Below are 26,021 nucleotides of genomic sequence, written 5' to 3' on the forward strand. Positions count from 1 at the left end.
ACAACATGGCGAACAGAGGATGTGCTCACTCGTGTGCGTATATGTGTGTGTATGTAAGACTATTCGTTCGTGGGTTTCCGTTCGTGGCTCGAATATTATTACGAGACAACCGCAAAAAATATTTAGAGACTACCATCCACGAAAGTCCAGGAACATCGAATAACGGGACGAACAAACGAAATACTGTTTTTCTCTTTACTCTCTCTCTCTCTCTCTCTCTCTCTCTCTCTCTCTCTCTCTCTCTCTCTCTCTCTCTTTCTCTTGATACAAGTATTTAAGAGAAAAGAAAACATTTCACAAAAAGTGTTTACTAAAGTTTTTCTATACTTTGTTTAAAGAGAAGAGTCGCTTAAAAAGTACAAATGACCGTTCCTATTATCCGTTGCATGTAAATACATATATATTATGTAAAACGTTCACGTGTACTCTTTTTCATTTCTCTCTCTCTCTCTCTCTCTCACTCTCTTTCTCTCACTCTCTCTTCGTTCGTTCGTCGCCGATTTTCAATGTCACCTGATAATTATTCACATCACACACGGATTCATTGTTTCCTCATTACGAGAAAGCTTTCAAATAACAAATACAATGTTAAAATGTTTCTTTTCTATATTTTACGTTTTTCATTCAATTTAAAATGAAAAACAATCTTACCCTTTCTCTCTATCATTCGTTCGCATTAAATACACGTTTGCGTCCATTTTTCTTGTTTAAAATTATTTTTTCCCGCGTTCCATAAACTCTCGCTCTCTCTCTTTCTCTTTCTTTATCACACACACACATATTTTCTAAGCCAAATATATTTAAAAAGTTATCGAGTATAAATATGAGATTTGAAAATCCGTCTAAAGCGAAAGGGAAAAAAAAGCGCGCCAGTTTTTATTGTTAATTCTCTATTGCGTACATTCCAACAATATTATTACGTCTCGTCTTGTCGTTTATCTGCACAATTCTCTTCGCAATAAATAAAGCAATGCAACCTTGGCGCCAAACCGTTGCAGATACAACGACATCTCGTAGCGGATTTGTCGCATTAGTTTGCTGTAATAATAATGATGCTGATGATGATGATGATGATGATGATGATGATGATGATGATGATGATAATAATAATAATAATAATAATAATAATAATAATAATAATAATAATAATAATAATAGTAATAGTAATAATAATAGAGTATAATAATAATCATAATATAATATAATATAATATAATATAATATAATATAATATAATATAATATAATATAATATAATATAACATAATATAATATAATATAATATAATATAAAATAATAATAATAATAATAATAATAATAATAATAATAATAATAATAATAATAATAATAATAATAATAATAATAATAATAATAATAATAATAATAGTAATAATAGTAATAATAATAATAATAATGATGATGATGATGATAATAATAATTAAATTTAACTATGATATATTGGCGCTAAGATTTTCTTTTTCTCTCATTCTCGCTCTCTCTCTCTCTCTCTCTCTCTCTCTCTCTCTCTCTCTCTCTCTCTCTCTCTATCTATCTATCTATCTATCTATCTATCTATCTATCTATTTATCTATCTATCTGTGTATATTTTTTTCTTACTGGCAATAAAACCATTCCTATCAAGTATAAATAAATAAATAATCAATTCAGGATACTTCCACGCAATAGTATATATATATATATATATATATATATATATATATATATATATATATATATATATATATACATATATTAAGTGGGTATACTTTTACAAGATCACTCGTTTTTTATTCTAATTACTATTTCGTATTCGAAAATCCTTTTCTTTGACAAATTAGGCCTTGCATACTTGTGAACAAAACGTACTACGTGCGTCATTTTCGGTACTAATAACTATTTTCTATCTATCTCTTTCTTTTTCTCAAACAATAGAAATATAATTATCGTTTAATACTCTACTTATATAAAAACAAAGAAAATTTTTTATCGACCGATTAATTTTCTTTTATTCCTTTCCTCTCATTACAATGATTACTACCGTGAACTTTGCCTCTTATGTCGCTAATAACCTACACATAAGCTATGGATGCGACATAAAAAAAAAAAAAAAAGTAACAATATGATTAAGTATTATAAGCATAGGAAAATAAACTAACCAAAAAAAGAAAACAAAAGACTATGTAGTAATTACGTACGTATTATTTTCGCCGTACATAAATGCATTCTAACGCAAGAAAACATACGCATACATACATATGTATAGATCATGGTTATTCGCCAATAAAGGTCCTACATCTTTATCAAAAATAAAATTTGATTATCACGATTTAATCGGTCATTATATTATAATCTTCAAATTAATTATTCTTTGATTAACATAATTTTACGCACAACAACAATAACAATAACAACAAAAACATTGTTTTATGGAAATTAGACGCACGTTTACGTTCTCACATTTTAATCTTAATTTTCTCTTGGTGCCCCGTTATTTCAAAACGAAGAAGACTTATGCTGGCATTGTGATGTGCTTATTTTAAGCTTATTCAGTGTTAATTCTAAAACATAAAAAAAAAGAAAAAAAACAAAAATTAAAAAAGAAAAAGAATTAAAAAAGAAAGAGGAATAAAACAAATGGTATATGTAACTTATAAGACGAATCGAAGTGAAATTCGCGCCTCTTCCTCTTTTAAGAGAGTATACAAATTTATTTGTTTAATTTCTCTCTCTCTCTTTTTCTTTATTTTTTATTTATTTTCTTTCTTTTTTAATTAATTAATTATACGCAATTAATCTCGCGAAGCTATGACGATTTCGATGATAACAAGGAGAAAACAAATGTTCTTTTTCTACGAAAATAACAAGTAAGAAATACAAATAAAAAAAATGACGATTTCCACGACAAATTTCGTTGTTAAAAGAAATAAAAAAATTTACAAAGATTTTAAAGAGTATTGAAAATTTTACAAAAGTTTCGAAGCTTCGATACCATTTCCTTTCTCTCTTCTCTCTCTCTCTCTCGCTTTTTTTCTCTCTCTCTCTTTGTCTCTCCTTTTTTCTTCTTCAATAGAACACGAAAATCGTGGTATCAACGACCGTGAAAAAAAAAAAAATATTCTTAGGCCACAAAGACGTAATCACGGTACGTCTTGAAATAAAATAAATAAATGTTTTTCTGACCTCGTTTTCGACGTATGCATGTATGTAAATAATAATACTAATAACAATAATAATAATAATAATGATGGTAATAATAATAATAATAATAATAATAATAATAATAATAATAATAATAATAATAATAATAATAATAAAAATAGTAATAATAATAATAATAATAATAATAATAATAATAATAATAATAATAATAATAACGAAGAAATAACACTTTGAAGAATAAATGAGAAATTCTACAAAAACGACGACAAAAAATACACAATTTCAATTTCAATTGAAAGAAAAAAGAAAAAAGAAACAAAAAGAAAAAATACAAGTTAATAGAAGAAATACAAGTTAAATATTACTCTATTATAATATTACGAGCTCCATTACTACTTTGAATACTTCGTATTTTTTTTTTTTTTACTCTTTTTTTGGAGATTTTTTTTTGCGTTTTATTGATTTTTTTTTATTTTTTTTTTATTTTTTTTTATTTTTTTTTCCCCATTAATATTATACTAAAATGAAGACAGTAGGTATATAGAATAGTATCCTCAACGATTCGTCAAACAAAGTAAGCGTTACTATTTTCAGCGTATTTATACCGACCGATCGATATTGTAAAATTGGTAACTTCTAAATCATTTCGATAATTTTTCCGTCCATACAGATGTGTGTGTGTATGTTTGTGTGTGTGTGTGTGTATGTATGTATGTATGTGTATGTGTATGCACGTATGTGTGGAGATGTACAGATGGTACAAACTACTTGTCTCGAAGAAGTCTATATAACCGCGTAATTATAACAATACATGTTTTCTTTTTTTTTTCTTTTTTTTTTTTCTTTTTACGCGTAATCATAACAATACATTTTTTTACAACTCCTTTATTTCATTTTCTTTTTTTCTTTTTTTTGTTTTTTTTTTGTTTTGACGCGATAAGTATCCTTCAGTAAGTAAGATCAAAAAATGTTCTCATCGTGCGCGTGCATATCAGAGACGAAAATAAAAGGAAGTAGGTACAAAAATCACTTCGGCTTTTGGAAAAATATCTATCGGATAAATGACAGTCCGCGCGACTTAAATGCCGTTATTTTTTTTTTTATTTTTTTTTTTGTTTTTTTTTTTAAATGTTTTTTGTTTGTTTTTTTTTTTTTTTGTTAAATATTATTTTTTACATCCTTCACAAGGATCTCACAAAATCAACAAATTATTATGCTCACGTGCAGGTACGTATATATATACATGTATATATATATATGTGTATATATATATGAATAATTGTTAACTGATTATAAATAAAAATTCATTGCTTTAAGTAGTGTGTAAAGGTAAAAGTTACACATGCATCTTTTTTTATTTTTTTTTTTTTTTTTTTTTTTTCGTTTTTACCATGACATACACTCGACACGTCGCCATAAGTTCTTTAATCCAATTAATTTATACAATTTAGTCGTATCTTATTCCCTTATTTGCGATAAAGATTGTATTTTACTTTTAATTTTATTTCTTATGTCATGTCGAAGAATGCAGTCTTCTTTCACATTGAGCAAACATTTGTGATTTGATAAAGATATATAATTGGAAAGAATCGTGTGGATTGTTCATAACTAAGTGTTAATGATCTTATTCGGTTTTATCATATACCTTCTATATACCGATTACATCAGGCTTATTAATTTGGGCAATACTCTTTATATGTTCCCACCGGTAGGATAAAAGGGAAATGCTCCAAACTGGAAGTTCACCGGAGTCTTTGGTGAAGCACAAGTATACAGAAAATCATCAGACTGTAATTGCGTCCTGTTTAAATTTGGTTCGGATGCAGATCTTGTGATTTTGGGTAAACCACGCAGAAGACCCTCCAGGCTTACTAAGATCTGCCGGAATATTGGTCGATCGTCCCTCGAAAATTTAATACAGTCTTCTGTTAATCTCTTCAATGCTTTTGGAGTATCAGAACGCAGCTTGTTCAAATCGGGACGTAAATATCCACGTCCCACCATGAACAGTATTTGATCCTTATTATTTATATTCGAGTACGGTAACTGACCGGCTAGCAGTTCAAACAAAACTACACCAAAGGCATAAACATCAGATTGGAAGCTATATGGATTTTCCTCTTGCATTCTAATAACTTCAGGTGCCATCCAAAGAATAGATCCAGTTGGTTGATGAAATTGTTGAGATCCTGACCATCTTGTTTTTGCAGTGGCAAGACCAAAATCACCAATCTTAACAGTAAGGTCATCGTGCAGAAATATATTGTTGCTCTTTAAATCTCTATGGATAATATTCTTAGCATGTAAATAATCCATGCCTTGTGCAGTTTGTCTGCCAATTTCTATTAGAGTTAATAATTCGAATTTTGATTCGAATACATGCAGATGTTTATATAAAGATGAACCCTCACACCATTGCGTTACAATAGCAAGCTGTGGTTTACTAACGCATCCCATAAATAACAGAATATTTACATGTCGTGTCTTTCTTAAAACAGCCACTTCATTTTTAAATGCTTGTAACTGTGCTGTGGTCGGTATCTTCACATTCAAAGTTTTCACTGCTACAGGTCCATGCCAGTGAGCTTTGTAAACAGTACCAAAGGATCCTGAGCCAATGCGTGCTCCTACCAAGATTTCATCGGCTGGAATTTCCCAGTCTTCTATAGACTCTCTTGGAGCTAAAAGATTTTTCGAAGATTCATCAGCCGATCGTGCTCTTGGACGTTTTGGTCTCAAAGTACTGGTTGGACTAGCTTGCGTCGATTGACTATGCTTAGTAGGACTACTACCAGGTGAGACAGAACACTGGGTAGTACCTATAGGTCGACCTAAACTCTGGGACCTACTATATTCATCCAGATTAGCTGGTTCACCTCCAGATCTAACCATGTTGAAACAAACATTCGGTGCAGAACTGGAACGATCCTGTTGTCCTAAGGAACGTGGATGTCTCTGATTTCTAGACGGTGCTAAAGAAGGTGACATACTTCGGCTCAAGCCATAGCCAGATGGCAGTTGCAAAATTCCAGCTGTTGTTTCAGGATTGTGTGCCAGTAACGCTTGATAATAAGCATCTTGCATACGCACTTGGTGGCACAGAGCAGGTACACTGCCAGCACACCTCTGATGAAAGCGATAATTGCATGTCCTACAATAGAAACCCTGAAAGAGTAATTTTCTACAGCACTCACAAAATGCCAAGGAAAAGAAAGTCTTTCGCACAAAATTATGTGATATTGAAGTAGTTATAGGAAACTTATCCAAAATCTCAACTGATATCTCATCGCAGTCGAGTAAAGAGATGTCTGCATCCCAAGAAATCAAATACTTGGATTTATCTACCCCAAGTATATAGACGGCACACATTTCTGTGGTTAGATTCCTCAACTTCATCGCCTTGGCTAAAGCATCCCTCAAAGAGAGTCCTTCGCGCACTTGAACACTCGTACGCTGTTTGTTGGGCAAATAGGCCCTGAGCAAAGATTTCATAAGCGTCCTAGGATACCTATTGATAGCATTAGTGTCTCGAGAATCATTCTCAGACATGGATACCCCAATAGATGTTTTGCCTGCATTCAATAACTCATTGAGCTTCTGTTCCTTGGACTCCAAATCGTGCAACTTACTGGTGAGCTCTTGATACTCATTTAGATATATTGATGGTGGATGTTGAAAACCAGCAAAGCGGTTGTTGAGAGCATCAATATTCTGCCTTGTCACGTGTATGACGCTTTGAATGTTGCGAAGTTCATACTTCAGAGGATCCGTGTCGACATAACCGTCCTCCGAGTCGCTAAGATCACCAGAGTCAGGTCCACTGCCACGAGAGGACGACATCGCGACCAACAGGCTCGTCGAATGCCCCTTCCTCCTCTGTCGACAACGACGGGTCGACGGCAACGGCGACGACGACGGCGTCGACGAGGAGGAGGAGGGAGAAAAGGAGAAAAAGGACGAAGAGATGAAAGTTGAGGAGGCTGAAGAATAAGAAGAAGAAGAAGAAGAAGAGGAAGAGGAAAAGGAAGAGGAGGAGGAGGAGGAGGCCGACGATGAAAACGGCGATAACGATGACGATGAGCCCTTTTCGATCTGGACCCTACGACACGAAGATTTCGTGTACGCGCACGCACGGATCGCCGAGTAATACCTGGTCTCGCCGATCACGGCCATCTTCTTGCTCCGTCGGGCAGCATCCTGAGCCGCCGCAACTGCGCTTCGAAGCACCTTGGTAGCCTTTCCTACCTATTCACTCACCCCTCCTTTCACCGAAAGAAAAAGAGAAAACTAGAGATGGAAAGAGTGTAAGAGTGTAAGAGAAAAAGAGATAGAGAAAATAGGAATAGAAGGAATTTTTTGATACACGCCGTCGTCGTTACACCACCACCGCCGCGATCGCCACCGCACCTCGACGACGCACGACGCGCGTCCTCGTAGTAGCAGCAGCGGCAGCAGCAGCAGCAGCAGCAGCAGCACCACCACTACATCGAACACCACCGCCACCACCACCGTCGCCACCACCAACTCCAGCAGCTCTAGTAGCATCACCACTACTTCACCACCACCACCACTAGTGGCTATTCGCTCTTCTTCGTTATTTCTTCCTCTTCTTTTTCTTCTACTCCTACCGTTACTACGACTACTACTATTATTACTCTTCCTACTACTACTCCTACTACTACTACTACTACTACTACTACTACTACTATCACCACCACTACTACTACTACTACTACTACTATTTCACTACTATTCTTCTTACTTGGCCTTACGAATGGCCAATTGTAACAACGCGATACGCGTTGTCGAGCTCGCGGCATAACGCGATGTCTAAATACTCAACACCTTCCCCGTCGAGAGTTCGATAAACGAAAACAATTCTCTCCTGTTCCAGCATCAATGCAGTTAACTTTTCTCTTTCCTTTCTCTTTAATCTATTTTAACCTCTTTTTTTAGTACAAGAGTTCCGAATATCGGAGAGTCTTTTATTATACTGTCCATCGAATAACCTTCCTACTCACGGCTCTACCGAAAGAAAACTGCTTGTTGGCATGAGCGAATGCGCAATGTCTGTGTTAACGTACGTGTGTCTACGTCTTTGTACATGTCTCCTCCTCTCCGGCGCGGGGATACCATTTCCAGAAACGCTGGTGCTGCCATCGACTGCGTCATTATCCCCTCCGTTCGACACGTTCGCATCGACGCGCGCACGTACGAACGTCCAATCTCCTTCCTTTTACTTCGGTCAGAGCTACGTGAATTTTGCAAAGAACGACTACTAACGGTCTATCACCGTACTTCTTACGTCGATAATTCTTCCTTCTGATCGACTAACTTTTTTTTTCAACGCAAATGAATTTAATAAAATATTTGTTGTTTTTCGAAAACTAATGATTGCATCTTTTCGTGTTTAAAGGCGATTCAAAGCGCGGGAACAATGACGTTCATTTAAACGCTATTAACACAATTTTTATATTCTATCGTTTATTACTTTTTTTTTACCTCTCTTTCTCTTTCTCTCCTAACATTAATCTATGAATAATTATATCGATAAAATTATGATCGAGGTTAAGGCTTTGCCATATCGATTTTACTCAATATTACATCGTTGAAGGTTATATCAATATTCCTTATAATTATTTCTATCGAATGATCGTCAATTATATTTATGATAATTGATTATACTTACTTGACGCAAACTTCTCGTCTTTCTTTTATATATATATATATTTTATGTATGTATATATATATATGTGTCATATAAGAGTGCATCGTGCACTTATGGACATATGTCCCTTAAAATGTATTTTAATATCGCCCATTGAATTTTCTTCGCGATGATAGTCACATTCTCGTTATAATTTATCATTTTCTCGAATGTGGGGATATTCTTTTCGCAGGACGATAATATAAGCTCAATTTTTCTGTAAACAAGGGCACTTGCATTGCGCTTTCTTGACGTCACTGCGGACGGACTTACGTCACAGCAGCATATGGTATCGTCACCTAGGTAACGGAAGTCGATTCTAATTGGTCCATTTTTCGTATCTATATACTTATGAACGTAGAAAGATAGTGAAAATTATTCTCTATCCGTCAAATCGAATATTTAGAAAATGACAAATTTAGATTTATTATTATTTTTATCTTATGCGCAGAAATACGCCCATTGCAATGCAATATAATATATGTATGTTTTTATATGACTACTCTCGTAACTCTAAAGTCCAAGGTCATCGTCCGATACCGTATTTCATATTAAATCTGTACATTCGATTTATTATTGATAACACAGCCAAAAAGAAATGTCGAACATTGTTGCTGGAAAACTCGCCTTTGTTACTGGTTAGTTACAAAAATTACAATGCACCGTTGATAAGATTAATGTTATAATTATATTGATTTTGTTTGATCTTAATATTTTAGGAGCTGGAAGTGGTATAGGTAGAGAAACATGTCGAGTATTAGCTCGAGAAGGTGCAAAAGTTATCGCTGTCGATCAAAACATTCAAGCGGCTGAAGAAACAATAAATATTATAAAAGGTATATATATATATATATATATATATATATGTATATTTCAAAATAAATATATGATCTTTTTTTTTGTCCATATTAATTCTATATTTGATTGTAGGAACTGATCATGTTGCATTAAATGTAAATGTTACTAATCCAAATAGTATAGTACAAGCCTTTAAACATATTGTAAATCAATTCTCAATTTCACCCACAATTATTGTTAATTCAGCAGGAATTACAAGAGATAATTTTTTGTTAAATCTCAGTGAAACTGATTTTGACAATGTCATGAATGTTAATTTAAAGGGTACATTTCTTGTTATGCAAAGTGCAGTAAAAGCTATGATAGAGAGTGGTACAACGGAAGGAAGTTCTATTATTAATGTTAGTTCTATTATCGGTAAACTTGGAAACATAGGACAGGGTAATTACAGTGCCTCAAAAGCTGGAGTTGAAGCACTAACTAAAACAGCCTCTATGGAATTTGGAAAGTAAGTTACATTATTTTTATCTAATTTTATCATAGCATATTAAGTATAAATTGAGGATTATTGTAGATTAGGAATACGCGTTAATGCGGTCTTGCCAGGATTTATAAATACTCCAATGACTGCTACAGTTCCTGATAATGTAAAAAATATATTTATTAAAAGGATACCTTTGGAGAGAATGGGTAAACCAAGTGAAGTTGCAGAAGTCATTGCATTTTTAGCTTCAAATAAGAGTTCCTATGTTAATGGTGCTTCTATTGAAGTTACAGGAGGACTGCATTAAATTGTATATAGGAGAGCATTAAGTTGTATATACTTAATTTACATATGTTGTATTTTTTTTCTACAGTTTTTATATTATGTAAATATGTATAAATGAAAGGGTTTTTAAAATGATAATAATCCTGTATAAATACAAAACAATATATATATATATGTATATACATATATATATATATATATATATATATATATTTTATTCATTATTATTTCATAAATATTATTTCAAAAATATATATATATATATATATATATTTTTATTCATTATTTCTTTTTTCCTTTCAATCGTTTTGCATGTTTGTGTGCCTTATAATGTCGTTTATTCTTTTCCTCAATTATTTCTTTATATTTGCGTTTATTATATTTTGCAAATTCAGCATCTGCCATAAGTTCTTCCACAATTGTATTTTTTCGTTCTTTCTTAGTAAGACGACTAGAATAATAATCTATAGGGGCATCTACTACCTTACCAATTTGGAAATATTTAGGTAAAACTTTCAGATCATTCTTTTTGTAAAAGTGTTTTGGATCTAATACTGATCTCATTTGAATTATCTCAAGATCATGTTTAATCTCGTCAGTAAGTTCAGTGGCTGGTAAATTAAACCAATCCCTGCCTTTATTCTTTTCTCGTTCTGCTATTTTCTTTACACGCAAACGCCTTGTACTTTCTATAAAGGATGGTGCATTTTCACAACGTTCGAATCCAGGTTTTATAGCACTTTTCTTAAGTATTTGATCTATTGGTACTATTTCTTTAGTTAACATTGTTACATTGGTAATATTCTGTGGCAGTTTCTTTTTTATATTTTTCCAACCCATATCTTTCTCAAACTGATCTAAATCAATATCATTGTGAGAAAATTTCTTTATTTTAGTTTCATTACTTTCAGCCTGTTGTAAGAAATCTTTGGCAGACATCCATGAAGCTCCTTTTTCTGTAAAATATATTTTAAGATATAATCAGATTATAACTTTTATAGAATGAAGAACAAAGTAAAAAATATATCATCCATATATACATAGTAGTAATTCATTAATATACGATTTAATACAACATTTGTTTATTTATTATAAATTCTAACCTAATCGTATAGAAAACAAATGTCATAATTCAACAGAATTACCATTATTATCAAGTTTATTTAAAATGTTATCGTCAGTTTTTGTTAATCGATTTTTGTTCTTTAAATCTGTTCTTCCTTTTGTGTCTATTATTATTTCCATTTTTATAAATCAATCGCACAAATTCTTTATATATCTATCACTTAATAGGTAGTTACTCAATGGCAGCTTATACTAACTTCAACGCAAAATGTATCACGTGATTACTAGAAATCCGTTGATTGGTTCCAAAAAAGAAAGATTTGATTGGTCGATTTATAAGCATGACTGTACCTATCAGAAGGATATTACAAAATAATTGGTATATGACCTGTGGCGCGAAAATTCAAATCACGTAATAGTATATTGAATATCGAACTTCGCTCCCTTAACAAATTCTAAAATAAATATTTGCAATACTTGGCAAAGGAAATATTTTAAAACTTTCCTTTTTTAGAAACTTTGATATGTTTATGTCTCATTAGTATGTGAAATACGTTCGCTTGAAATATTTATTTTTATTACATTCAATTTATCTGGAACATAATTTGTTACTTTAATACATATATATATATAAATACATTTATAATTATATTAGCATAATATAATTAATAGATATAAATTCTTTCTATTTTGATTATTATATTTATGAAAAAATGTAAATGTATGCCGATTAGAAAATATCTACACATTATAGAAACATCATTAATCGCAGACAGTCTGATCTACTAACGCATAAATATTAACGATTAAATCGTGAATACTTCGTGAATACACGTCAAATTGCGTGATACGTAGAAATAATAAGCGTTACGTTTTACAGACGTAACAGTCTAATGTCTACCTATATTATGAATCAAACGTAATGGCGTTACGTAAATAATACCACAAAATGAAATGTGCTTTCTTCTCCAATAAAATAAGTGTTCTCAATCGGATGTTTTATTGTAATTCAAAATATTTCTTACGATAAATTCAATAATATTATATTCATTTCGTTTCTTTGCAAGTTTTTTTTTAATCGATTTTTAAACATTTAAAACAAAATGCGAATTTATTAGGGCAAAAAATAAACGATAGTTTTTGTAAATTATTAATTTTTGTAAAATTTGTAAAATAAATTCGATTTTAAAAATTTTCGTTATTTCGACTTATTTATTGGAACATAGAGATTAGATATTTCCATAATTTAAATCTGAAATGTAAAATGCGTAGAAAATAGAAAGAAGTCATTAAAGTTAGAATTAAGAATTCATTAAGATAAATTTTCTTAGAAGGACAAGAAACAAATGGAGAAAGATTATTGTTTAGAAGTAGCTCGTTAACTAATATAATTAAGTTTTTATCGCACAATGGAGAAAATGCTGTCTTATTTATGTTTTCCACAATGACTTTTAAGTACTTCCGTTAGAACAATGTGTTAGACATATGGATTGTTAATTACCATAAACATGTAAACTCCATCTAAAAATATTAGCATTATTAATTATTATAGTAACGTAATAAATAAATTGATAGATCAGTTAGCTAACTTTATTATGTCATAAACTAATAAATGAGCTTTTAGACAAATAAAATTGTTACCTAATAAATCGTCAACGCAAATGATTAACTAAATGAGAACCTCGAACGTACCAAAACATTTCCTGTAGAAAGCGAGAAAGTGGTTTATCCAAAGACTTGCAATAAGATCAACTCGACTTGGACGAGTTGCAGCGATGCATTCTAACGCATGAGCTAACTTGTACTCTGACGTAATCCTATATATGTACATATATTATTGTATATATTGATCATATTACAAGACTAATACGATAGATTTCTTTTTCTATTGAAATTATATTAACAAACAATATCAACCCTGAATAAACGATGAATCAGGCGGAAAATTAGGAATTTTCTAGAGCATTATTTAATCACCGTTATATTGTTCCTATTTATTTCATTGTAATCGATCGAATTTAATGAAAATATAAAAACCATTTACTCGATATTTATTAGCGAATATTTACATTATTTGTTCATTACCTCAATCCAAGGAAAACCACTTTGTTATCAGCAATTTTTATCAATTTTTATTCATTCTTCGTTTGCATATATTTATTCAACATGTGGTTTTCTTATAATGCCAGTTTGCGGTCTAAAAAAGAATGAAATAAGAATTGAATTAAAAAAAAAAAAAAAAAAAAAAAAAAAAAAAGAAGGAAAAAAAAGAAGTAATTAATAGTTGTGTGACGATAGAATATCCAAGTACTAAATACAAAAAATAATTTCTTGTAGTCTTTTTCGTTTGTTTTTTTTCTTTCTCTCTTTCTTTTTTTTTTTTTTTTCGTTTTTATCTATACGACTATCCAAGCACAATTTGAATTTGATTAGCACGTACATGAATCACGTTAAAGACTAAAGGGCTCGTAATAAAAAAATAACATGTTTCAGCTTCGCTGAATAACCGAATGACGTAGCTAGCAATAAGTATTTATCAACGAGTGGAAGAGAAAGAGAGATGATCGTTTAATAGTATGAAATTTCTTAGTGAAACTTTTAGTTTTCGTCGTTTAGCTATCAACCAACTCATACGAAACTCTTCCCATGATTTCGCAAATGTTACTCCGCAAAAAGAATCTTTTCCTCGGTTCCTCGTCTCTTTTCCTTTCTTAAAACTATTACATAAACTATTCTATATCAAAAATCTACCCTGATATAATCAACAAGAAAGTAGAAAAATCACAATGCGACGTATATTTTGTCATCCAGGATGCACTTTCAAAACTTTCCTCATTCTTCCGCTTCGAGTGATTTTCTCCAAAAAAAACAAAAACCGGAATATCATCGTTGAAAAAGAGAATGTCGAATTGAAAAAGATTGTTAAGTAACGATTCCATAGATGATCTTGGATGTTATACATGATCGTGACTTGCGAACACAATGAGAGAGTTAGAATTCATCGTTCAGATGAAAGAAAATAAGGAGGAAATGAATTAATATAACGATATAATCGTAATACTGCGATTATTGATTCGACACGTTAACCTTGTAATCTCCAATTTGCAAATATTGTAAAATCATTTATTTAATATCGAAATTTAGAAATCGCCGTCTTGACATTGTAATTGGTATCGTAAGAATATTTAAAAAAAAAAAGAAAAGAAAAGAAAAGAAAAAAGAGAAAAAAAGAAAAGAAAAGAAAAGAAAAGAAAAGATAATTAATACGATTAACGTCCATTATGAACTCATAAAATAAAACAATTTTTTGCACATTCTAGAAAGCCTTGACGTGTTAATCGATCAACAACTTCTTGTTGTCTTACTACTTTACTACGGGGAGATTCCTCCCTACCACCTTATTATACCGCCGCGCTTTGACTCGACGAAAAGCATTTCTCTACGGGCGAGCAACCGGACGATACAGTTGATCCATGGTCATCGACCAAAAAGGAACCAGTTTTAGAAACGATTGACACTAGTCCGCATCATACGATATATTACAAAGAACTACGTGATCCTATCAAATCTTCAAGATAAAAAATCATTTAAAGTTAGTTTCGGATTTCGCTGGAATTATGATTCGAAGGAAGTACATCAGTCAGGAATTTATATTTTCAACAGACCAAAAAATGTTATCGCAAAGATTCACTTGACTGGAAGTATTGAAATTTTGAAGCAAATCAGATTATTTATTTTCTTCTCGTGCTCGAAGTTCGAAGAGTATTTTTTTCTTTTTTGTCCTAAAAAGAAAAAAGAAAGAGAGAACAAAAAAACAAAACAAAAAAAAAAAAAAGAAAAAAAAAACAAAAAAGGAAACGAACGATTGATAATCTTAATTACAGTGTATTGAGAGAAAAAGACTTTTGTGATAAACAATTATGACGATTAGTATAATCAAGTGATCTCTTAATAAATTATTTCTTTATTGTTTATATAATTGTCCCAAATATTATTATATCGTTGTAAAGTGAGAAAAATGAAGAATCGTTTAAGACTTTTCATCATTTTTTACGCGTTTCTTGAAATTTCTACTGAGAAATCGATAGATTATGCAGATACTGTGATTCTGAGTCATCGGACCAGAAGTTTACCAGATATTGTGGAGAATTCACATACAAATTGGACGACTTTGACCGAGGCTTTGGACGTTTTCAGTGGTCGTAATCTCATTAAAAATTGGGTCGAAGGAAGATACCCGGTTGGTGAACAATGTAGCAAAGATATCAGCAGGTATATCGAGGGTTTGAAGAGGCAGGAATTATGGGCACTCAAGGGTGAGCTTTATATACCTAAACAAAAATAATTAAACTGAAAACTATTCTTTCGTTTTTTTTTCTCAATAATATTTTTGTTTTACCTTTACCATTTCTCTCTCGCTGTCTCTCTCTCTCTTTCTCCCTCTTTTTCTCTATTCATACCATTTCTATAATGAATCCATGTAAATATACACTTATATGTAGATTTGATGTTTTTTTCCTTTTAACAAACCCGCAGATTTTTTTTTATTTGATATGCGCTATTATGAAACTGTTTGATACTTGCTTACATCTACCAAAAATTTATTATACAAATAGAAAGTTAATGAGCGACTCATGTTAACAATAATTATTAAGCCGTAGACAATTGTCCATTAGTGATACTATGTGAGAATAATTTTTCGAAGAATAAATTCTTTTCATTATCTATTTTATTGCGATTGCGAGACTCCTTTATTAGTTGATTTAGTAGATAGACTATACAGAACGTTCATCTATTATCTTGATTATTTTCAACTCACGAAAAATTCATTGAAATATATTCAAAAAAAGAAAAAAAAAAAAAGAAAAAAAAAAAGAAAAGAAAAGAAAAAAACTGATTAGAATATATTAACCATAAAACTGGTTTCTTTCTTTATAAAATATTGAATTTAATTATGTTATTTAAAATTTTTCTAGTTATACCATTAATACTCAAAGATATTCTGTCTGATCAATTATAAATCTTTACTACTTAGATTTAGATAAATATATATCTTTAGGCGTGACGTTTTTCATTCTTTTTTTTTTTTTTATCACTTTTAAAAATTGAAAGTATTTCTTAATCATCACGTTTCATATATCTGAATCATTGTTCAAAATAATCTTGAAACAACAAAGAATTCCAATATTCGAGAACAAATAAGAATAAGAGACAATAGTTTTTTTAAATTCATGCATGAATGCATGAATATTATTTCGCCCACTTAATCTCTACGTACATATACCTGATATCCAACAAACGCACTTTCTACGTGGGTATTTCTTCTTTCATATGGTACTCATGTGTATATATATATATATATATATATATATATATATATATATAAACACGTATTCGACAAATACCATCATGTTTGTTAAATAAAATTATTAAAACGTTTATCGTGTATAACCGGAATGTTACTATCTATTTGATAATTGAACATACCAAGTTGTATCTTAGTCTTTTTTTAATGAAAATTTTAATTTTTTTGACGTCTTTCAAAAGTCATGTTTACATGATATGAAATGATATAAAAATGATAATGCCTGAATAAAGAAATTATAAGCAAGTGATGACGTTTGTACACCTGTTAACAGATATATATAATATATTTATATATATATATATTTGTTATTTTATAATAAACTATTCTCATTTTATAAAAAATGAAATGAGAATAGAATTTCTTTATTAAAAGGAATTAAGTGACGCTTCTTTTTTTTAAATGGAAGCATATTCATCTAGATTTCGAGATGCACATGATGCAATACTTTCGTCGATCTACCAAAATTATTTTAACTCGAAAAAAGTAAAAGTCTTCTTCTCTACCGAGTAGGGTCCTCTTGGTTTGCCCACTTTCATCGTGAAGTTTCACTTTTAGTGACACAAAGAAACGCTCGTATAACCACGAACGGTTTTATGAGAAACAACCTGACCAGTCGACGTGACGGAGTCGGAGTCGCTTTCGACATTTTACTTTCCTCGGTCAATGCTACTTTTTATAACTAATTCTTTTTTCCTTGTTAATATTATTAATAATTATGCATATAATTCATTTAATTAAATTGTGTATCATTGATTTATCTAAAAAAGAAGTAATATCTAAATGTATTAAAATAATATTAAGTTTAAGATATTGTAGAAAAATATAATTGTTTGAAGAAACAAAACAAAACAAAATAAAACAAAACAAAACAAAACAAAACAAAAAAAGATGTCACATATTTTATGATAAGCAAAGTTAAAATAATGATGACCTACTTGACGACTTTATTTTTACTTTTAACTTCAATTATCTTATACCTTAGGAAAGAATATTTTTATGAGTCACTCAGCATCCGCTTTCTTTACAGGGAACATACAAACGTGTTCCACCTAACTTTCCCTCTTTAATAATGAGCGTGTATTCGGTATTATCATCATAGGAAACTCCAATTCGTTTGCTTGAAGAAAGGTGAAAGGTACTACCGCATCGTTTTACCATCATGAAAACATCTTAGAGATTACCGTTATGACATTTAGATGGTGTGTGTGTATGTGTGTGTTTGTTCTTTCTTTAAACTTTCAAATATAATACAAGAGTAAACGCTATGACAATTTCACTTTTTTATGATTTTTAAATCGTTATTGACATATCTGAAATAAAAAGTAAAGAATTCATTTTTTGTTTTGTGTTTATAAATTAATTTACGATACGTGAACCTCGATATACACGTTCATGATGTTTATATATTTATGAATAAAAATTCATAAATATTATAAAAAAGAAAAGCAATTATTATTATTATTATTATTATTATTATTATTATTATTATTATTATTATTATTATTATTATTATTATTAATAATATATTAATAATAATAATAATATTATTACTATTATTATTATGACATAATACCATGACTAGATCAAATAGCAAAATCAAGGAAGAGAATGAAACATTAGTTCATGTTGTAATTTCTTTACCGAAGATATAATTTCGCCCGAATGATCTTCATTAATACTGATATATTTCATCACCTGGAATATTATTGCGATTCAATTTGCATTTGTAATTTTCATATTGCATCACTTTAAGTCACAAAGAATTGTTCGACTTAATACATATGCATATTTAAAAGTAAATACGTACGCATACTTTATGAAATTCAAATAGAATTGAGATAGAATAATTATTTTATATCATAAATGTATGAAATATTTCTTTGATATAATAAGGAATTATTGATATATAAGGAGTTATAATTAATTAAATTAAAATGTGTTACTTTGAAAAATAAAAATCATGAATCGATTGTGCAATTAAAGGTAAAAGAAAAGAAAAAAAAAACGAAAAAAAAAAAGAAAAACTTTACACTTTAATCTATTTGTAATGAAAGAAATTATTTTGCGTGCATAAACTTACAGTAATTAAAATAGAGTGACGAAAATTTGAAAATAGATTTAATTGCAGATTTCTCGAAGCGAATAGAACCCAATTAGATCTAATTATCGGGAAGCGTGAAAGTGGTCTCATCTTATCATTATCATTATGACTCTTTTAAAATATTTATTGCCACTGAAATAAACCATTCTCCATAATTTGGTATATACACTAAAAGAAACTTTCTTTTCATTTATTTCTCTTTCTTCAAGAAATCTTGACAAAAGATTTGAAAGTATGTTTTACATGATTCGTTCCATATAACTAATTTCATTCTTTACATACGTGTATATATATATATATATATATATATATATATATATATATATATATACACGCCACTCGAATATTACTGAAGTAACTTCTAATACGCATTGCCTAATTCACTGTCGACTGTAAATGGAGACGATGATGTTGACCCATATTTTCACTGACATCAAATTGTAGAACGACTTTCCAGTCTTCCTATATGCATTATGATAGAAACGTTAAGTGAATTATATTTCAATATTTTACCTTGACAATATTAACCCTGAACAAGTTTGACGTATCTTGATTGAAAGGTTTCTTATGGAATAAATAAAATATTTGACATCTTAATCAATAAAAATATAGCAAAAAAATAATCCTTTAATATTTTGAATATATTCGTTCCATTAAATCATCTTTTGAGAAAATCATAATACATTTATATCATTTGTTTTCTTCTTTTTACCCCTTTTTTTGAACAAAAAATAACGTAAAATGAATATTATCTAATCTACTTGTTAATATAATTTATTTATATATTTTATCCAGTAAAATATTTTGTTCTTTGTCCTTATAAAATAAAATCTATATACATTATTTTCATTCAGTAATATTCGCTTATTTCAAGGAAGCTGTTCGAATGTGTTTTAATATCGTTTATATTAATGGAGTAAACATGCTTAGTAGACATTAGTCTTGCTATACTTTCCAAACATGAAAAGAAAGTCTTTCACATTCGATATTACTTTCGCTATTGATTATACAATCAATAGATTGTAATAAATCTTGACCAATCGATCATGTTCATTGATCAGAAATCATTCGTTTTAATTTCCTTTACGTGACCATATATATATATATATATATATGAGAGATATAAAAATCTATTTTTATTTTAAGAAATGGACTCAAACATCAATCAAGTTAAAAATCTTACTAATGAAGGCACTTTTCGAAAACATCCTTGTCTTAAACCGGTTATGTTATATATTATTTTAATATTAAGCCACGCTACAATTTGCTTTTTTTCTATGATTTCTGACATGCCGAATTTCGTTATATTTTTTTTTTTTTTCGCTAACATCTATTCATAATTTTTTTATTTTCTCTATAAATTATTTCTTGTCACCTTGAAAATGTCAATTCATTTTAATTACGTAAAACGAAACGGATATCCACTTCGCCGTTTATAAATGTACAATATATTACATATTACTACGTGTATAATTTCATCGTGAAAATTAAGGATTTTTTGAAAATTTGCTTTGTTTATCTCATGTTCGTATTGAATCAGGATAGAAATCATATCACGTGTTTAAATTGAACTTGACTTTGAAGAAAAAGAAATAAAAGAATAAAATATTTGTTTCTTCTTTTTTCTATAAACTCTTTTTCAATTCAACTCACGTATTGAGCTTCTAGGTCTTACGAAGTTTGAATAGCTAATAAGATCTTCCGCATTTTGCGGTTGTATGCATTAAATATTATTATGGATAGTGTCGGCTACCTGTAAAAAGAAATATATATATATATATATATATATATATATATATATAAAATTATTAATTTGAAAGTAACTACTTAAGAAAGTTTGGTATCTCACTAAAAGTACGATGAGTTTTAGCTTCTTCCGTACCTGTAACAACGAGGTAGCTTTTAACCGCACAATTCGAATTAACTATAATACGATCTTAAAGTGTACGAGAGAGTTTACGTGTACAAATCCCAGAAAACTTTAAGGTATGCGGTTAGATAACTTCGTATTCACTTCCCGAATAGAAAGTCTTACTTGATTAGAAACGCACGTAGAGTTAAGCTCTTCAAATCGTTCTTTCCTATAATCCTTATTAATCCCATAATTCTTATATATCAGTTTCCCAATGAATCTAACACGAATATCAGATAACTATTTTCTTTGATCAGTTAACAGGTGATCATAGCTATATTACAAATGCCAATACTTAATTGCCAATGTGAATGTAATTTGATTTTTTTTTTACATAAAAGTTAATCTTTCTAAACCTTTTCTTTTTTTTATCTTTTTTGTTTATAGTTGACGATGCCTCGGGTAGATACACCAATGGCTTCTTTTGGGGAAATTCATACTTCACTGGATCAGCGACTGAATGTGAATATATCGGTCAAAATTATGTACGAAAGAATGAAAAGCCTACATCTGCATCTATAATAAATGAAGTACAGGAATTTAATACAGAACCCCATAAAAAAGGAAATCTTGGTTTGAGTGGTACTAATCTTTTAACACAAACCTTTATAGATCAACCACCCTATCCATTAGGTTTCTATATTATGAGAATTTCTATAAATACTACATTATCACCCACGGTAATTAATATTTAAATATACAGTATTTATATTATAAATCTGTATATTTACTATATATTTATATTATAAATCTAATTATAAAATATCTATAATGATTTAACATTTTTTTTTTGTTTTTTTCAATTAATAATTTCAGATGAGATTAATTCATATTGGAGTTTGCTTACCATTTTCTTGTACTTCTGCTGACGTATCTGTCTTAGCAAAACTTGCAGCCAGCGATATTGCTGGTAAACATTCAACCATTGAGAAAATCCGAGATCAGCATAATTTATACGACATGTATTCTGATCCTGTATATTGGATTCTTTTGTAAGTTTATTATTTGTACAATTGTAGAATATGTTTATTAACGATGTTTATTAACGAAAATATCTTATTAATGTTTTAACATTTTAGTGGAGTCACATCTGTAGTGTTGCTACTTATGATAGCTGGTTCTGGATATGACATATATCTAACTCGGATGGTTGCTCGTAAAAAGAATATGATTTACGATTTGGAGAAACATGGAAAGATTGATCAGCTTAGTAATGGAAATCCAAAAACATTAAATGGTAAGAACAGATTTTCCTATTGTTATTTGTTTAATTGTCTTCTCTGCAATTGTATTCGAAAGTGACACGATTGAATATAAAACGATATTTAAATATTTACTTTTTAAAAAAAGAATAGAATATAAATAATGACTAACATTTACAATCATTGACAAGTACAGTATCAGAGAGAGATTAAGGAAAAGAGAAAGAGAGTGAGAAAGAAAGAAAGAAAGAAAGAAAGAGAGAGAGAGAGAGAGAGAGAGAGAGAGAGAGAGAGAGAGAGAGAAAGGGAAAGAGAGGGAGAGAAAATGACAATCATTATTATATTTCATAGAATTTCTAGGTATGGTCTACCTTCCTGTTCCAGTAGCAGATACAATTCCCAATGGGTCCATAGCAGTCAATAACAATAACGATCATGAGAGTGCCTTGCAATCATCCAATGAAGGAATATATAAACTTAGTAAGTTCGTGGAGTATACTTAAGAAATAAATTTATTTGATAATAATATTCTGGTTACAGGCGTTCTTGAAGAGTTACTATTATCTTTTTCTGTTCCTTCCAATTTAAAAGTTATTTGTGATTCTAACGTTGGAGGAGATACGATCAGTACCATTCATGGTCTCAGAGCTATATCAATGGCTTGGGTCATACTTGGACACACTTGTATAGTGGTTTTTAAATACTCTGATAATATGGAATATCGAAAAGTTGTGGAAAGAAAATTTCTTTTTCAAACAATTACAAATGGGGCTTTCAGTGTGGATACCTTTTTCTTCATGGGTGGTTTACTCGTTAGTTTTCTATACTTTAGAACCAATGCTAAAGGAGATTTGAATAAACTCACTCAGGGCACGAAAGGTTTTGTTGCTGGATCATTAAAATTCATTGGTTTACTTGTCTATAGATTCTGTAGGCTTACAGCACCGTATATGTTTATTCTTGGTGTAGTTGAGATTTCTATGAAGTGGTTTCATTTCAATTCTGTGTTTGAACCTCCTACAGCTGATCATTATAATTGCCCTAATTACTGGTGGAGAAATTTACTTTATATCAACACTCTATTTCCAGTAGAGCAAATGGTAAGTAAAACAATTTCTTCAATCGCTTTTATTAATCTTTATATATTGTTATATTTATACTAACACTTCTACTTTTTTTTTTTACAGTGTATGCCTTGGAGTTGGTATGTTGCAGATGATACACAGTTCTATATTATTGGTGGAGTAATATTAGTATTAGCTACAAATCACTTTAAGATTGCAGCATCTGCTGTTATAACTTTATTAGTAAGCTCCTGGCTAACAACAGGATACATTGCTCTTGCTAACAATCATATGCCAAGTTCAGATGATCCTTTAGCTCTCTTTGATAAAATATATGATAAACCATGGACTAGACTAGGACCTTATCTAATTGGAATGTCAGTAGGATATTTTCTTTTCAAGACTGATTGTAAAGTGAAAATGTCAAAGGTGAGATAAAATTAATTAATAAAAATAACTTGAAGTTATCTGTAATATTTAATTTTATAATTTACAGGCCATAGTGGTTATAGGGTGGTTATTTTCTGCTGCATGTCTTTTAAGTTTACTTTATGGTTTATATGAAGCTGAACTCGCTCCTATGACTGCTGCTGCTTATTCCTCATTGAGCCACAGTGCTTGGGCACTTGGTTTAGCATGGATTATTATTGCATGTAGTACAGGATATGGAGGTAAATAATTTACAAATACAATTAATAATTATAGAGAGAGAAACACATAATAAAAAAGGTGTACAAATATTTTTAGGATATATAAACAAAATTTTATCAGCACCTGTTCTATATCCATTCAGTAGAGTAACTTATTGTGCTTATCTAATTCATCCAATAATTATTAGACTGACTGCTATGAATTTAGATTCACCTTTCCATTTGGGCAAAGATATAGTGGTAAGTTTAGTAAGTTATAATCAATTACCTGTAAAATTTAATAAAAAATATACATATATATTTATATTTCAGATGATAACTTTCTTAGGACAATTGATTTTATCCTATGTCTTATCATTCATTGTATCAATTAGTTTTGAAGCTCCTGTGGTAAGCATGTTAAAAATTCTTGCACCAAAAAAAAGAAAACGCATACAATAAGACTAAAACTTATTTAATCACTGTGTAATCTTTATACACATATTTATATAACATTATTTACATTTTCTTTGTAAGATCTGTAAACTGTGTGAAAGACAATACTGGTATGTCATGTCATATATATGTTGACTAAAGTATTATACACATTTCTATTGTTTCAAATGTGTTTTCTTAAATTTTATATGTATTGTTAATTATAAAATAAATTATTTCACTTTCTTATTTAAATACATATATAATAAAAGTAATATTATAAAAGAATATACCGTCCTTCCCCTCCCAACAAAAAAAAAAAACAAACTATATGTTTTACATGAAATATTATGAATTATTATATTTACCAATACAACTTGTACTTCTTAACAATGTCCATAATACCAAATAACATTATCACTTTCAAATGCAACTTCTGTATTTATGTAGCACTTTCAAATGCAATTTCTGTATTTGTTTCAACATAGAATGGACCTTCATTAACAAACTGTTTAAATTTTTGCATGGTATTTGCATCAAATATATATGATTCTGCTTCAGACAAACATTTAACAACTTTGTATTTAGTTTCCTTGCACTCTTTGAAGCTTTCAATGTTTCTGTCAAGGAGAAACTCTATTAAACCTGGATAAGTAGATATATACTCTTGGCCCCATGCTTGAGATGCCACAACTGCTAGAACCTCTAAGCTGGCAGATCTGATGTCAGCAAATGGCTGCTTAGACAGTCCAACTATTAATCCTAATGGATCATCACAAAGAGCATCGAACCATGACTTTGTTAAAGATAAAATTCTATTATCTTGTTCAATCTTCTGTACATTAAGAATGAGAGTGAGATTATTCATACTGGAAATTCTTAACTCTGTTGGCATTCTTTGAATAATTTCTGCAATTTTCTTCAGAGCATATAGCATAGAATCTCCCAATTCTTGTAATGCGTATTTTCCTTCAATACTTGATGCAACATGACCCAATGTATCTAATGCAACATTTAAAATAATATGATTATCACTGTCAAGTACTTCAAATAATGAAGAGACTACAATTGGATATTTCGAAAATATTTCATTTGGCCACAATCTTGCAACATTTCCAAAGAATTTCATAAGGCCAGGAATTAACAGACTTGACAAGGGATTTTCATTAGCTTGTGCAATTTTCTGAACAAGTCCTGTCAAAACATCTTGCTGTTCCAAATAATTCAAGCCTTCTTCTGTCAAAGCTAATTCTGTCAAAGTTTCCAAAGCATTCATTTGTAATAATATATCATCATCTTGTAAAATATTGATAAGACTGTTCAAAAATCCTGATTGTATCGTTACTTCTAAAGCTTCTTTGGAATTTTTGGCTATGTTTATTATAACATCATAAATCCGAAAGCTTACATTATCGTTTTTAACAACCAATTTGGCAAATGTTCTTAAAGGTTCACCGTGATATAAAATTTTCAAACCATTCATATCCTTTCCAATTTCTTTTATAATACACATTGCTGATGTGGCAACGGTCAAATCTTCATCACTTATTCTTTTTATAACTGCAACTATTAAATTAACATCTGCAAGTAATAAAAGCTGCGTTTGTTGATTAGAAGCAGTAGACAATAGCTCCTTCAATATAAGAGATCTAACTGATACATCAGAATGAGATATTAATTCATATACTCTTGCTGGATATTTTTGATAAATTTCCCCTGGTTCCAATACTTCAAATAAAGTTTTGAATATTATACATATTTGTTCTGTGACTTCTCTGCAATAAAGAATAAGTACAAATTTTATGATACATGAT

The 26,021-nt window shown here is 30.0% G+C and overlaps 5 protein-coding genes across 11 annotated transcripts in view; 2 read left to right on the forward strand and 3 right to left on the reverse strand.

Annotated features, from left to right (window-relative positions):
- Positions 1–1,490: 1,490 nt before the first annotated feature.
- Raf (serine/threonine kinase raf oncogene) lies at positions 1,491–8,534 on the reverse strand. The gene has a single exon (XM_035883955.2). It carries the CDS (start codon positions 7,328–7,330, stop codon positions 4,850–4,852), a length of 2,481 nt encoding a protein of 826 aa, XP_035739848.2. The 5' UTR covers positions 7,331–8,534; the 3' UTR covers positions 1,491–4,849.
- Positions 8,535–9,244: 710 nt separating this feature from the next.
- Positions 9,245–10,571, forward strand: LOC118449447 ((3R)-3-hydroxyacyl-CoA dehydrogenase). 2 transcript variants are annotated; one of them, XM_085660511.1, is made up of 4 exons: positions 9,245–9,502; positions 9,584–9,700; positions 9,795–10,170; positions 10,333–10,571. In XM_085660511.1, the coding sequence occupies exons 1-4, from the start codon at positions 9,463–9,465 to the stop codon at positions 10,451–10,453; spliced, it is 654 nt and encodes a 217-aa protein (XP_085516637.1). In that variant the 5' UTR covers positions 9,245–9,462; the 3' UTR covers positions 10,454–10,571. The 2 variants fall into 2 exon arrangements, with proteins under 2 accessions (XP_085516637.1, XP_035739866.1); XM_035883973.2 differs by having other exon boundaries at positions 9,255–9,502; positions 10,237–10,571.
- Positions 10,572–10,686: 115 nt separating this feature from the next.
- Positions 10,687–11,753, reverse strand: LOC118449445 (deoxynucleotidyltransferase terminal-interacting protein 2). Of its 2 annotated transcripts, none has more exons than XM_035883971.2 (2): positions 11,577–11,753; positions 10,687–11,387 (listed from the first exon to the last, which is right to left on the reverse strand). In XM_035883971.2, exons 1-2 carry the CDS (start codon positions 11,674–11,676, stop codon positions 10,714–10,716), a joined length of 774 nt encoding a protein of 257 aa, XP_035739864.2. In that variant the 5' UTR covers positions 11,677–11,753; the 3' UTR covers positions 10,687–10,713. The 2 variants fall into 2 exon arrangements, with proteins under 2 accessions (XP_035739864.2, XP_035739865.2); XM_035883972.2 differs by having other exon boundaries at positions 11,535–11,674.
- A 3,151-nt stretch (positions 11,754–14,904) lies between these two features.
- On the forward strand, positions 14,905–24,381 carry LOC118449439 (O-acyltransferase like protein). Of its 4 annotated transcripts, none has more exons than XM_035883956.2 (10): positions 14,905–15,812; positions 21,265–21,557; positions 21,694–21,869; positions 21,957–22,114; positions 22,431–22,559; positions 22,620–23,179; positions 23,267–23,572; positions 23,640–23,814; positions 23,891–24,033; positions 24,106–24,381. In XM_035883956.2, the coding sequence occupies exons 1-10, from the start codon at positions 15,515–15,517 to the stop codon at positions 24,232–24,234; spliced, it is 2,367 nt and encodes a 788-aa protein (XP_035739849.1). In that variant the 5' UTR covers positions 14,905–15,514; the 3' UTR covers positions 24,235–24,381. The 4 variants fall into 4 exon arrangements, with proteins under 4 accessions (XP_035739849.1, XP_085516672.1, XP_085516673.1 ...); XM_085660546.1 differs by having other exon boundaries at positions 22,440–22,559; XM_085660547.1 differs by having other exon boundaries at positions 22,464–22,559.
- The window catches only part of LOC118449443 (26S proteasome non-ATPase regulatory subunit 5), a 2,715-nt gene continuing 501 nt past the window's right edge, over positions 23,808–26,021 (reverse strand). The window contains exons 2-3 of one of the 2 annotated variants that reach the window (XR_004840400.2): positions 24,576–25,982; positions 23,808–24,061 (exon numbers count right to left, since the gene is read on the reverse strand). Coding sequence is in view for 1 of the 2 variants with exons in the window: in XM_035883967.2 (XP_035739860.1) it covers positions 24,650–25,982 (1,333 nt within the window). In the remaining variant the exon portion in view is untranslated. Of the gene's footprint in view, positions 24,062–24,460; positions 25,983–26,021 lie in introns of those variants that run through there. The other variant, XM_035883967.2, reaches the window with a different exon arrangement.

This window comes from Vespa mandarinia, chromosome 12 (genome assembly GCF_050613455.1).
Source record: "Vespa mandarinia isolate Hongniang chromosome 12, ASM5061345v1, whole genome shotgun sequence".
NCBI lineage: Eukaryota > Metazoa > Arthropoda > Insecta > Hymenoptera > Vespidae > Vespa > Vespa mandarinia.

Bases quoted from the DNA above. Each gene is read 5' to 3' on its own strand.
- Raf (XM_035883955.2), bottom strand. From the start codon at position 7,330: ATGGCCGTGATCGGCGAGACCAGGTATTACTCGGCGATCCGTGCGTGC.
- LOC118449447 (XM_035883973.2), top strand. From the start codon at position 9,463: ATGTCGAACATTGTTGCTGGAAAACTCGCCTTTGTTACTG. The intron at 9,503-9,583 runs GTTAGTTACAAA...TTAATATTTTAG, and splicing joins AAAACTCGCCTTTGTTACTG to GAGCTGGAAGTGGTATAGGT. The intron at 9,701-9,794 runs GTATATATATAT...ATTTGATTGTAG, and splicing joins AACAATAAATATTATAAAAG to GAACTGATCATGTTGCATTA.
- LOC118449445 (XM_035883971.2), bottom strand. From the start codon at position 11,676: ATGGAAATAATAATAGACACAAAAGGAAGAACAGATTTAAAGAACAAA. The intron at 11,388-11,576 runs GTAATTCTGTTG...TATATTTTACAG, and splicing joins AAATAAACTTGATAATAATG to AAAAAGGAGCTTCATGGATG.
- LOC118449439 (XM_035883956.2), top strand. From the start codon at position 15,515: ATGAAGAATCGTTTAAGACTTTTCATCATTTTTTACGCGTTTCTTGAA. The intron at 21,558-21,693 runs GTAATTAATATT...TAATAATTTCAG, and splicing joins ATACTACATTATCACCCACG to ATGAGATTAATTCATATTGG. The intron at 22,560-22,619 runs GTAAGTTCGTGG...TTCTGGTTACAG, and splicing joins TGAAGGAATATATAAACTTA to GCGTTCTTGAAGAGTTACTA.